Raw genomic sequence first — 15838 nt, 5'->3', positions numbered from 1 at the left:
ATTTCTCCACATCCTCTCCAGCACCTGTTCTTTCCTGACTTTTTAATGATTGCCATTCTAAAACTGGTATGAGATGGTATCTCTTTGTGGTTTGGATTTGCATTTCTCTCGTGGCCAATGATGATGAGCATTTTTTCATGTGTCTGTTGGTTGCATAAATGTCTTCTTTTGAGAAGTGTCTGTTCATATCCTTCACCCACTTTTTGATGGGGTTGTTTGACTTTTTCTTGTAAATTTGTTTGAGTTCTTTGTAGATTCTGGATATTAGCCCTTTGTCAGATGAGTAGATTGCAAAAATTTCCTCCCATTCCGTAGGTTGCCTGTTCACTCTGATGGTAGTTTCTTTTGCTGTGCAGAAGCTCTTTAAGTTTAATTAGATCCCATTTGTCAATTTTGGCTTTTGTTGCCATTGCTTTTGGTGTTTTAGACGTGAAGTCCTTGCCCATGCCTATGTCCTAAATGGTATTGCCTAGGTTTTCTTCTAGGGTTTTTATGGTTTTAGGTCTAACATTTAAGTCTTTAATCCATCTTGAATTAATTGTTGCATAACGTGTAAGGAAGGGATCCAGTTTCAGCTTTCTACATATGGCTAGCCAGTTTTCCCAGCACCATTTATTAAATAAGGAAACCTTTCCCCATTTCTTGTTTTTGTCAGGTTTCTCAAACATCAGATGGTTGCAGATGTGTGGAATTATTTCCAGGGGCTCTATTCTGTTCCATTGGTCTATATATCTGTTTTGGTACCAGCACCATGCTGTTTTGGTTACTGTAGCCTTGTAGTATAGTTTGAAGTCAGGTAGCGTGATGCCTCCAGCTTTGTTCTTTTGGCTTAGGGTGTCTTGGCAATGTGGGCTCTTTTTTGATTCCATATGAACTTTAAAGTAGTTTTTTCCAATTCTGTGAAGAAAGTCATTGGTAGCTTGATGGGGATGGCATTGAATCTATAAATTACCTTGGGCAGTATGGCCATTTTCACAATATTGATTCTTCCTATCCATGAGCATGGAATGTTCTTCCAATTTGTTTGTGTCCTCTTTTATTTAGTTGAGCAGTGGTTTGCAGTTCTCCTTGAAGAGGTCCTTCACATCCCTTGTCAGTTGGATTCCGAGGTATTTTATTATCTTTGAAGCAACTGTGAATGGGAGTTCACTCATAATTTGGCTCTCTGTTTGTCTGTTATTGGTGTAGAGGAATGCCTGTGATTTTTGCACATTGATTTTGTATCCTGAGACTTTGCTGAAGTTGCTTATCAGCTTAAGGAGATTTTGGGCTGAGACAATGGGGTTTTCTAAATATACAATCATGTCATCTGCAAACAGGGACAATTTGACTTCCTCTTTTCCTAATTGAATACCCTTTATTTCTTTCCCTTGCCTGATTGCCCTGGCCAGAACTTCTAACACTATGTTGAATAGAAGTGGTGAGAGAGGGCATCCCTGTCTTGTGCCAGTTTTCAAAGGGAATGCTTCCAGTTTTGCCCATTCAGTATGATATTGGCTGTGGGTTTGTCATAAATAGCTCTTAGTATTTTGAGATACATCCCATCAATACCTAGTTTATTGAGAGTTTTTAGCAAGAAGAGCTATTGAATTTTGTCAAAGGCCTTTTCTGCAACTATTGAGATAATCATGTGGTTTTTGTCTTTGGTTCTGTTTATGTGATGGATTACTTTTATTGATTTGCGTATGTTGAACCAGCCTTGCATCCCAGGGAAGAAGCCAACTTGATCATGGTGGATAAGCTTTTTGATGTGCTGCTGGATTCAGTTTGCCAGTATTTTATTGAGGATTTTTGCATGGATGTTCATCAGGGATATTGGTCTAAAATTCTCTTTTTTTGTTGTGTCTCTGCCAGGCTTTGGTATCAGGATGATTTTGGCCTCATAAAATGAATTAGGGAGGACTCCCTCTTTTTCTATTAATTGGAATAGTTTCAGAAGGAATGGTACCAGCTCCTCTTTGTACCTCTGGTAGAATTCGGCTGTGAATCCATCTGGTCCTGGACTTTTTTGGGTTGGTAGGCTATTAATTTTTGCCTCAATTTCCGAACCTGTTATTGGTCTATACAAGGATTCAACTTCTTCCTGGTTTAGTCTTGGTAGGGTGTATGTGTCCAGGAATTTATCCATTTCTTCTAGATTTTCTAGTTTATTTGCATAGAGGTGTTTATAGTATTCTCTGATGGTAGTTTGTATTTCTGTGGGATCGGTGGTGATGTCCCGTTTATCATTTTTTATTGTGTCTTTTTGATTCTTCTCTCTTTTCTTCCTTATTAGTCTTGCTAGTGGTCTATCAATTTTGGTGATCCTTTCAAAAAATAAGCTCCTGGATTCATTGATTTTTTTGAAGGGTTTTTTGTGTCTCTATCTCCTTCAGTTCTGTGCCGTTCTTAGTTATTTCTTGCCTTCTGCTAGCTTTTGAATGTGTTTGCTCTTGCTTCTCTAGTTCTTTTAATTGTGATGGTAGGGTGTCAATTTTAGATCTTTCCTGCTTTCTCTTGTGGGCATTTAGTGTTATAAATTTCCCTCTCCACACTGCTTTGAATGTGTCCCAGAGATTCTGGTATGCTGTGTCTTTGTTCTCGTTGGTTTCAAAGAACATCTTTATTTCTGCCTTCATTTTGTTATGTACCCAGTAGTTCATTCAGGAGCAGGTTGTTCAGTTTCCATGTACTTGAGTGGTTTTGAGTGAGTTTCTTAGTCCTGAGTTCTAGTTTGATTGCACTGTGGTCTGAGAGACAGTTTGTTGTAATTTCTGTTCTTTTACATTTGCTGAGGAGTGCTTTACTTCCAACTATGTGGTCAATTTTGGAATAAGTGTGATGTGGTGCTGAGAAGAATGTATATTCTGTTGATTTGGGGTGGAGAGTTCTGTAGATGTCTATTAGGTCTGCTTGGTGCAGAGCTGAGTTCAGTTCCTGGATATCCTTGCTAACTTTCTGTCTTGTTGATCTGTCTAATGTTGACAGTGGGGTGTTAGAGTCTCCCATTATTATTATGTGGGAGTCTAAGTCTCTTTGTAGGTCTCTAAGGACTTGCTTTATTAATCTGGGTGCTCCCGTATTGAGTGCATACATATTTAAGATAGTTAGCTCTTCTTGTTGAATTGATCCCTTTACCATTATGTAATGGCCTTCTTGCTCTCTTTTGATCTTTGTTGGTTTAAAGTCTGTTTTATCAGAGACTAGGATTGCAACCCCTACTTTTTTTTTGTTTTCCATTTGCTTGGTAGATCTACCTCCATCCTTTTATTTTGAGCCCATGTGTGTCTCTGCACCTGAGATGGGTTTCCTGAATACAACACACTGATGGGTCTTGAATCTTTATCCAATTTGCCAGTCTGTGTCTTTTAATTGGAGCATTTAGCCCATTTACATTTAAGTTTAATATTGTTGTGTGTGAAATTGATCCTGTCATTATGATGTTAGCTGGTTATTTTGCTCATTAGTTGATGCAGTTTCTTCCTAGCCTTGATGGTCTTTACAATTTGGCATGATTTTGCAGTGGCTGGTACCAGTTGTTCCTTTCCATGTTTAGTGCTTCCTTCAGGAGCTCTTTTAGGGCAGGCCTGGTGGTGACAAAATCTGTCAGCAGTTGTTTGTCTGTAAAGGATTTTATTTCTCCTTCACTTATGAAGCTTAGTTTGGCTGGATATAAAATTCTGGGTTGAAAATTCTTTTCTTTAAGAATGTTGAATATTGGCCCCCACCCTCTTCTGGCTTGAAGGATTTCTGCTGAGAGATCCGCTGTTAGTCTGATGGGCTTCCCTTTGTGGGTAACCCGACCTTTCTCTCTGGCTGCCCTTAACATTTTTTCCTTCATTTCAACTTTGGTGAATCTGACAATTATGTGTCTTGGAGTTGCTCTTCTCGAGGGTATCTTTGTGGCGTTCTCTGTATTTCCTGAATTTGAATGTTGGCCTGCCTTGCTAGGTTTGGGAAGTTCTCCTGGATAATACCCTGAAGAGTATTTTCCAACTTGGTTCCATTCTCCCCATCACTTTCAGATACACCAATCAGATGTAGATTTGGTCTTTTCACATAGTCCCATATTTCTTGGAGGCTTTGTTTGTTGCTTTTTACTCTTTTTTCTCTAAACTTCTCTTCTGGCTTCATTTCATTCATTTGATCTTCAATCACTGATACCCTTTCTTCCACTTGATCAAATCGGCCACTGAAGCTTGTGCATGCATCACATAGTTCTCGTGCCATGGTTTTCAGCTCCATCAGGTCATTTAAGGACTTCTCTGCACTGTTTTTTCTAGTTAGACATTCATCTAATCTTTTTTCAAGGTTTTTAGCTTCTTTGAGATGGGTTCAAACATCCTCCTTTAGCTCGGAGAAGTTTTGTTATTACCGATTGTCTGAAGGCTTCTTCTCTCAAGTCATCAAAGTCATTCTCCGTCCAGCTTTGTTCCGTTGCTGGCGAGGAGCTGCGTTCCTTTGGAGGAGAAGAGGCGCTCTGATTTTTAGCACTTTCAGCTTCTCTGCTCTGGTTTCTCCCCATCTTTGTGGTTTTATCTACCTTTGGTCTTTGATAATGGCGACATACAGATCGGGTTTTGGTGTGGATGTCCTTTCTGTTTGTTAGTTTTCCTTCTAACAGTCAGGACTCTCAGCTGCAGGTCTGTTGGAGTTTGCTGGAGGTCCACTCCAGACCCTGTTTGCCTGGGTAACAGCAGCAGAGGCTGCAGAACAGCAAATATTGCAGAACGGAAAATGTTGCTGCCTGATCCTTCCTCTGGAAGCTTCGTCTCAGAGGGGCACCCAGCTGTATGAGGTGTCAGTCAGGCCCTACTGAGAGGTGTCTCCCAGTTAGGCTGGGAGTCAGAGACCCACTTGAGAGGCAGTCTGTCCATTCTCAGATTTCAAACTCCGTGCTGGGAGAACCCCTACTCTCTTGAAAGCTGTCAGACAGGGACTTTTAAATATACAGAAGTTTCTGCTGCCTTTTATTCAGCTATGCCCTGCCCCCAGAGGTGGAGTCTACAGAGGCAGGTAGGCCTCCTTGAGCTGCGAAGGGCTCCACCCAGTTCGAGCTTCCAGGATGCTTTGTTTACCTACTCAAGCCTCTGCAATGGCAGATGCCCCTCCCCCAGCCTCGCTGCCACCTTGCAGTTCAATCTCAGACTGCTGTGCTAGCAGTGAGCAAGGCTCCATGGGCATGGGACCCTCCAAGCCAGGCGCAGGATATAATCTGGTGTGCCATTTGCTAAGGCCGTTGGAAAAGTGCAGTATTTGGGTGGGAGTGTCCCGATTTTCCAGGTACCGCCTGTCATGGCTTCCCTTTGCTAGGAAAGGGAATTCCCAGACCCCTTGCGCTTCCTGGGTGAGGCAATGCCCCACCCTGGTCCAAGGACTGCACCCACTGTCTGACAAGCCCCAGTGAGATGAACCCGATACCTCAGTTGGAAAGGCAGAAATCACCCGTCTTCTGCATTGCTTACGCTGGGAGCTGTAGACTGGATCTGTTCCTATTCGGCCATCTTCAACCTCCTAGGGCCCCTATATTTTTTAGCATCCTTTAGTTAACTCAATTACAGAAGTTCTCACATAATATGATAAAAATTTTTATTGTCTGACTTACAGATCAGAAGAAGACAATGTTTAGTCAGATTCAATGACCACCAATATTTTCTTACCACAATATCTCCATTTATATTATTAATTTTGACTGGTGGTATAAAATCTTAAAGTTGTTTATTCAGGAAACTTCACTAAGGACTATAAATCCTAAATTATCATATATCCAAAACATATATCTGTGGGCATAGAGGTACATGACAGCCTAGCTGACCAGATGTCACATTTTTAAAAAATTGAATTTAGTAAAAACTCTTCTCTTCTAGTATCTACTTGCAGTTTACAAGCCTCAGACCAGCTTGACTTCTTTTCCCATTGATTTTTCTTCCATATGATTGTAAGATTCTTTTTATAATCCTTCAGGTTCAGGTTCAGTTGTGCATCAAAAAATTTATGATTTTTTTTTTTTTTTTTTTTTTTTTTGGAAGACAGAGTCTCGCTCTTGCCCAGGCTGGAGTGCAGTGGCACAATCTTGGCTCACTGCAACCTCTGCCCCCCAGGTTGAAGCTATTCTCCTGCCTTAGCCTTCCAAGTAGCTGGGATTACAGGCACCCACCTCATGGCTGGCTAATTTTTTTGTATTTTTAGTAGAGATGGGGTTTCACCATGTTAGCCAGGCTGGTTTCGAAATCCTGACCTCAAGTAATCCACCTGCCTCGGCCTCCCAAAGTGCTAGGATTACAGGTGTGAGCCACTGCGCCCAGCCAAAAATGTATGATTCTTGATGGGGAGATCATACAATGGGAAATAAACAATGAACACTTTGAATCTAGACTTTCAACCTAACTTTCTTTCATGAAAGTTTTCTTCTGATTTATCTTTGTGTTTTCTTTTTTAGAAATATGAGTTATGTGAATGTATGATCTCTGCTGTCTGCTTTCCATATCTAGCATTTTTTTCTGCAGTAGTTTTCATGTCTGATTATTCCAGCATCATTTTATATGATCTTTCATAAGTTTGGGCTCTTTATCACTGATTTTATTTTCAGCAGTGTTGATTCTATCATTTGCTTTTTCTAAGATGCTTTTCCTTTTCTTAATGGTCTGCTCTCAGTTTATTTGAGAGCTGCTCTGCCAGCTCACTTATCATCTAATCTTATAATTATTTCATGTCTAATCTCTTATGTCATCAGTACCATGACTACTTTAATTTCTCTTAGAATATAGAAAATTTTACCTGAAAAATTCTCCCATTTCCTGAGGTAGTTCTTCCTCCAAAATATATCTATCACATGCTTTTACTTGTTAGTTCGTCTCTGCCTCTTCCCCCACTCCTGCTCCTTCCTCCCTGTGCCTGCCATCCCATTTATTTTTGCAATAATGGTCTCTACAGATAGGACCCATGTTCAATCCATTTTGCTTTTTGCTGATTTCTCAACTTTGATTATGAGTTCTCCTAGTCAGGTCTGCTGATTTCCAAAGAGGAGTGAGCAAAATTCACCTGTTCAAAAATGGTTTTCATTATAAAAATAATACAAGATCATTCCAGAAATCTTAGAAAAGTCTAAAAGAGAAAATTTAAATCACTCATAATCTTAATATCCAGAAATATATTCTATTAACATTTTGGGATATTTCTTTCCAGTATTTTTTGATGCATGTGTATTATTTCCACAGTTGAGACAGGAATAGATGTACCCTTGCATCATACTTTTCCACTCATGTTATCTGTAAGCATTATTCTACATTATCGAAAGCTTTTGAAAAATATTCCGTATAACTGTTATATCCCCTCATGTGACTGCATCATCATTTACCTAACTGTTCCTCTAAATGTGTGAAAGCTGAAACAAAATTCCTGTGCCCACAACTGTCTTTTTATTGTTATCCTATTTATTTTTTTGTTTCTATGAAAAAATATGGCTCTAAGTTCCTAAATTACTAAAAAAAAAGAAAAACGAAAAAAAACCTGATCTTCTTTTCCTTTATAACTAAAAACTAAGAAAGAGATTTATGCTTTTGGCCAAGGCAGAGTAATTGGAACTGGATTTTGCCCTTCTGTAATAAATAACTAAAACACTGGACAAAACATGTGAACCAGCTGATACCAGACATTACGTAATAGGTAGCAAAAGACAGCAATCCCTGAGATATGAGGGAAAAAAATCAGGCAAGCAAGCTGGCCATATTCCCTGGCTTTCTATCTAGAGGCAATTTCTAGACTGCAATAGAACAATCTAAATGAGTTGAAGAGACAGTCCTCAGAGTTTTGGGATGCTGAAACAGTTGGAATTTGCACAGTAGAGTTCAGCACAGGAAAATGCTATGCAAAAGAAAAGCTCCAGATATCTGCATAGGGAATGTAATCTTTGGCTGAATAACAAATTGCATATGCAGAGTTGGGCAAAGAACAATACACATAATCTGGGAGATATAAGCATTCTGATATAGTCAAAGCTGAAATACCTCAATGAATACCACAGGGATTCAGTAAAGAGCTTAGAAAGGTCCTAAAACCTAACACCTAGAAGGGCTAAAACAGACCTGGAATAATGGCTAATCTACATTCACCCTATCAAAGTTTAAAAATAAGCCTCACGCCACTGCACTCCAGCCTGGCCAACAGAGTGAGACGCCTGCACAGGGAAAAAAAAAAAAAAGCCTCAAAAAGATCAACCTGATCTGCAAGAAACTTAACCACTTGCCAAAATAAAATTTGACACCCTTAAAGGAAGTAACAGACTCAATGTAATAATCACTAAATGCAGCATCCAATCATAACTTACTTCACTTGCAAAGAAGCAGGAAAATAGGACTCACAACCGGGGGAAAAAATCAAACCATAGAAACAAAACCAGAAATGATGGAATTAGCAGACAAGGACCTTAAATAAGCTGACTTCTGCTTCTGGGAAGATGGAGATGTACTTTTCCCTATCCCTCCTCATATGTACAATCTGGAAATTATATATAAAAGAAACATCAGGAGACCCTGAAAAGTAGAAAGAAGGAAAAACAGCTAGACCTGTTCAAGACCTGAAGAACAACAGATGGTGAGGTTCCCTCCTGTGGGATTGATTTTTTTTTTTTTTTTTTTTTTTTTTAAATTTCCAGAGACAGGGTATTGCTTTGTTGCCCAGGCTGGAGTACAGTGACACAATGATGGCTCACTGCAGCCTCTACCTCCTGGCCTTGTGTGAGCCTCCTGCCTCAGCTTCCCAAGTAGCTTGGAGGACAGGTACACACCGCAATGCCTAGCTAATTAAAAAAAAATTTTTTTTTGTAAAGATGGGCACTCACTATGTTCCTCAGGCTGGTCTCAAACTCTTGGCCTCAAGCGATTCTCCCATGTTGGCCTGCCAAAGCACTGGGATTACAAGTGTGAGCCACAGGGTTTATCTTTGACTCATATATCCCAGACTTAGAGCTAAAGAAGCCAGCAACCCAGAAATGCTGATGGAAATATACAAATGAGGCCCCCATAAAAGTCTGTTCTCTTTAGCCAAAGGAGCAGGAAAAGGGCAACTTAACAAAACATAAAACTTTTAGACAATAACTGTTCTAACTAAAGCAAATACCACAGAGAAAAACTGTAGCTCCACCTCCCCAACCATGCTGGCAAAGGCTAAGGGAAGCCTAGAATTCCACCCTCATAAGGCTGTCATGAGGAATCCCAACACCACTGCCAGGGTGATGTCACAGAAGGCCAAGTAGGAACTGGAACTTTCATCCCAGCCAACCAGTAATGAGCATCCTCCTCCCACAGTGATATCAGTGGAGATCACATGGGAGTCAGAACCCTCTTTCCAGCAGTAACAGGTAACAAGGAGCACACCCCAAACCACAGCTCAGGTGTCAATGGAGGCTGAATAGGGAACCTGGATTTCTAGCTATATCCGGTAGTAAAGGAAGCAAGCAGTGCCTCCCCTTCTCTTGACAGAATAATGTCTAAAAAGAGCTAACTAAAACAGAAAGTTCAAATAAGATCCACAAAGACAAACAGAATAACAATCTATTTTGTAGAATGAGATGTTGCCCAATTTGAAAAAAGAGAAGATAAGGCCAGGCGCAGTGGCTCACACCTGTAATCTCAGCATTTTGGGAGGCTGAGGTGAGCGGATCACCTGAGGTCAGGAGTTCGAGACCAGCCTGGCCAACATGGTGAAACCCCATCTCTACCAAAAATACAAAAATTAGCTGGGTGTGGTGGCATGTGCCTGTAATCCCAGCTACTCGGGAGGCTGAGGAATGAGAATCACTTGAACCCAGGAGGCAGATGTTGCAGTGAGCCAAGATCATGCCACTGCACTCCAGCCTGTGTGACAGAGCAAGACTCCATCTCAGTCAATCAATCAGTCAATCAATAAAATAAGCACATGAAAAGATACTCAATATCATTAATCATTTGGGAAATGCAAATCAAAGCCATAATGAGATATCACTTCACACCCACTGGGATGGTTATTATCAAAAAAAAAAAAGGAAAAAGAAAATAAGTGATAAGTGTTGGGGAAAATGCAGAGAAACTGGAATGCTTGTGTATTGCTGATGGGAACGTAATATGGTACAGCTGCTATGGAAAACAGTATCACAGTTCCTCAAGAAATTAAACATATAATTACCATAAGATGTAGCAATTTCAGTTCTGGGTATGTACACAAAAGAATTGAAAGCAGGGACTCAAACAGATATTTGTACACAAATGTTCGAAGCAGCAATATTCATAATAGCTGAAAGGTAGAAACAACCCAAATGCCCACTGGCAGGTGAACGGATAAACAAAATGTGGCATATCCTTACAATAGAATATTATTATGCCATAAAAAGGATTAGAATTCTGACACATGTTACAACATGCATAAACTTTGGAGACAATGTGCTAAGTGAAATAAGCCAGAAAGAAAAAGACAAATAGTAGGTAATTCCACTTACATGAAGTATCTAGAAAAGACAAATTCACAGAGGCAGACAGCAGAATGGTGGTAATCAGGGTTGGGAAAGGGGGACAATGGGTGGTTATCATTTAGTGAGTACAGAGTTTCATTTTGATAAGATGAAAAATGCTGGAGATGAATCATGGTGGTGCTTGTACAACAATGTGAATGCACTTAATGCCACTGAACTGTACCCTTAAAAATCATTAAAATAGGCCAGGTGTGGTGACTCTTGCCTGTAATCCCTACACTTTGGGAGGTGGAGGCAGGCAAATCACTTGAGTTCAGGAGTTTGAGACCAGCCTGGGAAACACAGTGAAACCCTGTCTCTACAAAAAATACAAAAATTAGCTGGGCATGGTGGAATACGCCTATAGTCCCAGCTACTCAGGAGGCTGGGGCAGGAGGATCACCTGAGCCTGGGGAGGTTGAGGCTGCAGTAAGCTATGATTGTGCCACTGCACTCCAGCCTAGGCAACAGCGTGAGACCCTGTCTCAAAATGTATTAAAATAGAAATTTTTGTTATGTATATTTTGCCACAATAAAAAATTTGGTTAAAACATTAAGATTCAAAGTCTCATGACAAATTATGAAAATGCCAGTTTCCATTGTAAATCACTTATACCAAAAATCAGGAAGACCTCAAACTGAATGTAAAGAAATGGCAACATCAAGATGGCAGAGACGTTAGAATTATCTGATAAAGATTTTAAAGCAGTCACGATAACAATGTTTCAAGAGACGGTTACAAATACACTTGAAAAGGAGCAATGCTACTCAATAATATTTAAAAGCTCCATTCACAAGCAGTATTTAACTACTGTAAATCTGGCCAGGTGCGTTGGCTAACACCTGTACTCCCAGCACTTTGGGAGGCCAAGGCAGGCAGATCACTTGAGGTCAGGAGTTTGAGACCAGCCTGGCCAACATGGTGAAACCCCATCTCTACTAAAAATACAAAAATTAGCCTGGTGTGGTGGTGTGCACTTGTAGTCCCAGCTACTCAGGAGGCTAAGGCAGGAAAATTGCTTGAACCTGGGAGGCAGAGGTTGCAGTGAGCCAATATTGTACCACTGCACTCTAGCCTGGGTGACAGAGCAAGACTCTGTCTCAAAATAAATAAATAAATAAATAAAATAATTATTATAAATCTGTATGCAACTTATAACATAGCCTCCAAATATGTAAGGCAAATGACAGAATTACAAGAAAAATAGACAAATTCACAATTATAGTGAGAGATGTATCCCCTAAGTCTCTCAGTAATTGATAGGAAAAAAAATATGAGAATAAAGATTTCAACAGCATAATTAACAAACCTACACAATAATACAAAACAACCGAAGAGTACTCACTATTTTGAAGAAATATTTTAAAGAAAATATTTACAAAAATTGTCCACATGTTGGGCCATAAAGCAGGCTTTACTAAGAGCTTATATACATTTTTGTTATTTTTCAATATCCCAAGCAACAAACCACAAGCTTCTGTGGTGAATTACAAACTTATAACTATTTGGTTTATAGAGAAGAACATTTTTTAAAATGAATTTTACAATATACTTTTTCCTCAACAAATTTCTATCTTGTTTATAATAATTTCTTTTTATTAAACTAAGATTCTCAATTTGTTTTAAGATTGACTTTTGCTATACCTTTCTCTCAGCTAGGCCAGAATGAAGAAGTAACACTAGCATCTGTGAAGAGGCAAAACGTCACTTAAGTTAATATTAAACTACCTTTCCTTACAAAAGAAACTTTATATGCCCAAACAGAAAAGCTTCAGAGAAACCAGCTCTAGTTTTCATTTCATTGATGTTTTGTCATATACGAAAAGTCTCTTGAATAAATTAGACATTTTAGACCTTTTCTCATCTAATCTGGTATTTAGTTTCCTGGGAAGTTCAGTCCATGTTCAACTTTAAATTGTATATTATATCTCTCAGTTCATGTTCACTTTCAAATTGTTACTATTCATTTTGCCTATTAATACTGCTATTATATATTGAAGTATGACTAATTACTGGCCAAAGAAAACAACAACAAAATATTTGGAGGAAAAAAAAAAAGTACAGCTACAAAGTTGTTCCCTCAGAACCCCTTAACTTGTTTCTTTCTGACACTTCTCTTTTTATATTTTGTGTATTTTATGCTATATGAAGACACTATTTTTAGCACCTATTTTTCCTAGCTTCCTCTTTATATTTTGGTATCTGTGTATACCATATTACTTTGGATTCCTAGCATGGAGAAAACGTTGCAAGTCTATGTCCTCCCTAAATGCAAAGCATGAATATAAAGGGAAAAAAATTACTAACAGCATAAATCTTCCAAAAGTACTTTTCCTACATCTATAAATATCTCCGAGAAATTAAAATCCTTGGGAACCTAAAATTGGTCAAGGAAACAGATGTTTGAATTCTCCTAAGTATAGCACAGGGAATAAAGTTTGGCACGAACAGTAATTCCAACCAAAGTACACGTCAAAAAGATTGTCTGATTATGTCTTTAGCATGTCTGAAGGTAAAACATTTTAACCCTTCTTGGGTAAGAATTTTTAAGGTTTCAAGTTTTAAAAAATTCTTTATCCTTTCTTCAGATTTGTTGATGTGCATGGGGAGAAAGTATTTATCTAAAATTATGGGAATTATATTTTGGCAAATTTTGCTTTCTCTTACAGGGATTTTTTAATATACTTTACATCCTCAACTAGATTATAAATAATGTGCCAGAAAAACAGCTTAGTTCATATTTCTATTATCCATTATGCCTAATGCAACACATTGTACATAGTAGGTTCTCAATAAATATTGGCAGAATGTGAAATCATTAAATAATCATGTAAAATATTACTTAAAATTAATAGTAAAAAAGGAGGCTATTTTATTCTTAATCATATTGTAATGAAGACTATTTTAAACTCTATGCAGTGATGATACACACAAATATTTAAACAATTTATGTGCCTCAACTTGACATAATTTCATAACTTGATGGCAATCACATTTAAATATATTAGAATATTTTTGTAATAATGCTATTCTAGAACAGCAACTTTAATAGCTGGGAAAACATGTTAATAATGGCCATTAACCTGAAGGAAACAGGGAACATTAAACATTTTTTTCAGAAATAAATGTATAAGTTTAAATATTCCACTATAATATTTATGAGCATACCTCAATTTAAAATTTATAAAATGCAAACTATTCAATGTTTCAGTTAGATAATAATTTAGACTATATTTTGTAATTTTTTCAGTGTACACATGGATGAATATTATATCAAAAGATTCTTTTCTCCTTTAGTGTCTTTGACTATTACTATCTAGAGAAGAGGTTTTGCCATGTTGCCCTGGCTAGTCTCCTTTTTTTTTTTTTTTTTTTATTCGAGACGGCGTCTCGCCCTGTCACCCAGGCTAGAGTGTAGTGGCGTGATCTCAGCTCACTGCAACCTCCGCCTCCAGGGTTCAAATGATTCTCCTGCCTCAGCCTCCCCAGTAGCTGGGATTACAGGTGCATGCCACCACACCCAGCTAATTTTTGTATCTTTAATAGAGACGGGGTTTCACCGTGTTGGTCAGGTTGGTCTTGAACTCCTGACCTTGTGATCTGCCCACCTTGGCCTCCCAAAGTGCTGGGATTAAAGGCATGAGCCACCGTGCCCGGCCCCTAACTATTACTATCTAAATGCCAAAATAAATTCTGCTTGAATGCCAAGACTAAGACAATCCTACTAAAGCCCTTGATTGTCAATAAGTATGATCTTAGTAAACACAAATAAATGATTTGTTTTTACCTTCAAGACTGCTATGAATGGTACAAAGTTAGCTCTTTGGAGTCCATTTTTATAGAGATCTGAAAGAAAAAAATGATATTAGTTTTTTGCTTAGCCTAAATCATGATGTTAATTTATCGTTTAGCCTGGCAAATAAAGCTTTCTACTGATTAAAAAAAAAGATAAAGGAGCAAAAAGAAAAAAAGACCAAAATTGATTTCTCTTTGGGTCCTACACACATTTTATTATAATTTTAATAAAAGAAAAAAATTAACAGCCACAGAAAGAAGATCAAAAGGTATTCAATCAAATTAGTTTTAAACTGTAATAAGAGGCAATAAAAGAATTTGGAAAGTATCACTTCCAAAATTCAAAATCAATAATCCAATATGAGAAGATTAGATATCAAGCATTTAATACTTGAATATATAGAATTCTACTATAAAAAAATTATCTCCTTTTCTCAATCTATAATGAAAATTCTTAGTAAAGAACTTGGACGGGCTCAGTAGCTCATGCCTGTAATCCTAGCACTTTGGGGAGGCCACTTGAGGTCAGGAGTTCGAGATCAGCCTGGCCAACACGGTGAAACCCCAACTCTACTAGAAATACAAAAATACAAAAATTAGCCAGGCATGGTGTTGGGAACTGTAAGCCCAACTACTCAGAGGGTGAGGGAGGAGAATCACTTGAACCAGGGAGGTGGAAGTTACAGTTAGCCAAGATCACACCACTGCACTTCAGCCTGGGTGACAGAGCAAGACTGTCTCAAAAAAAAAGAAAAAAAGAATTAAACATTGAGTAATAAGGTTAGCCTTTTTAGAAAATACATCAATAGAATTGCTCATGTATTTGCATTATATATATTTGCATTATATATAAATATATATATTATATATTATATATTATATAATTTTTTATATAACATATATTATAAATATATAACATATATATCATATATAATATATTATATATGATATTATATATAATATATAATTATATATAAAATTATATAATATATAATTATAAATTATATATTATACATAAATTATAATTTATATCAATTATTTTATATAAATTATATATTATAATAATATATATTTATATAAATATATAATGCAAATTATATTATATATTTGATATCAAGGTTTTAAAAAGTCACTTTAAACGAAATTGCCTAAAAATTAAAACTCCATTCTTTGAAGGACAAAAACCATATAATAATTTCAATTGATGCCGAAAAATTATCTGATAAAGCTCAATATCCCTTCATACTAAAAACCCTCAGAAAACTAGGTATAGAAATAACAGACCTCAACATAATAAAAACTATATATGACAGACCCACAGCTAGTATCATACGAAATGGGGGAAAACTGAAAGCCTTTTCTCTTAGATCTGGAACATGACAAACTATGCCCACTTTCACCATTGTTATTCAACATAGTACTAGATGTCTGAGCTAAAGCAATGACATGAGAAAGAAATAAAGGGCTTCCAAATTGGAAAGGAAAAGTAAACAGTCAAATTATCCTTGTTTGCAGGTGACACGAGCTTATATTTGGAAAAACCTAAAGATTTCCCAGGGAGGAGCCAAGATGGCCGAATA

General features: G+C 37.6%; 1 protein-coding gene across 2 annotated transcripts in view; it reads right to left on the bottom strand.

The window, feature by feature from the left end:
• The window catches only part of AFG1L (AFG1 like ATPase), a 237570-nt gene that overhangs the window by 111787 nt on the left and 109945 nt on the right, over window positions 1-15838 (bottom strand). For both annotated transcript variants that reach the window (XM_024929329.4, XM_024929330.4), the window contains exon 7: window positions 14251-14309. In XM_024929329.4, the coding sequence (XP_024785097.1) occupies window positions 14251-14309 (59 nt within the window). The remainder of the gene's footprint in view (window positions 1-14250; window positions 14310-15838) is intronic.

The sequence above is a fragment of the Pan paniscus genome, chromosome 5, assembly GCF_029289425.2.
Source record: "Pan paniscus chromosome 5, NHGRI_mPanPan1-v2.0_pri, whole genome shotgun sequence".
In the NCBI taxonomy this organism is placed as follows: domain Eukaryota; kingdom Metazoa; phylum Chordata; class Mammalia; order Primates; family Hominidae; genus Pan; species Pan paniscus.
The sequence above is the reverse complement of the archived record's forward strand: the minus strand, read 5'-3'. Positions and strand labels throughout refer to the sequence as shown.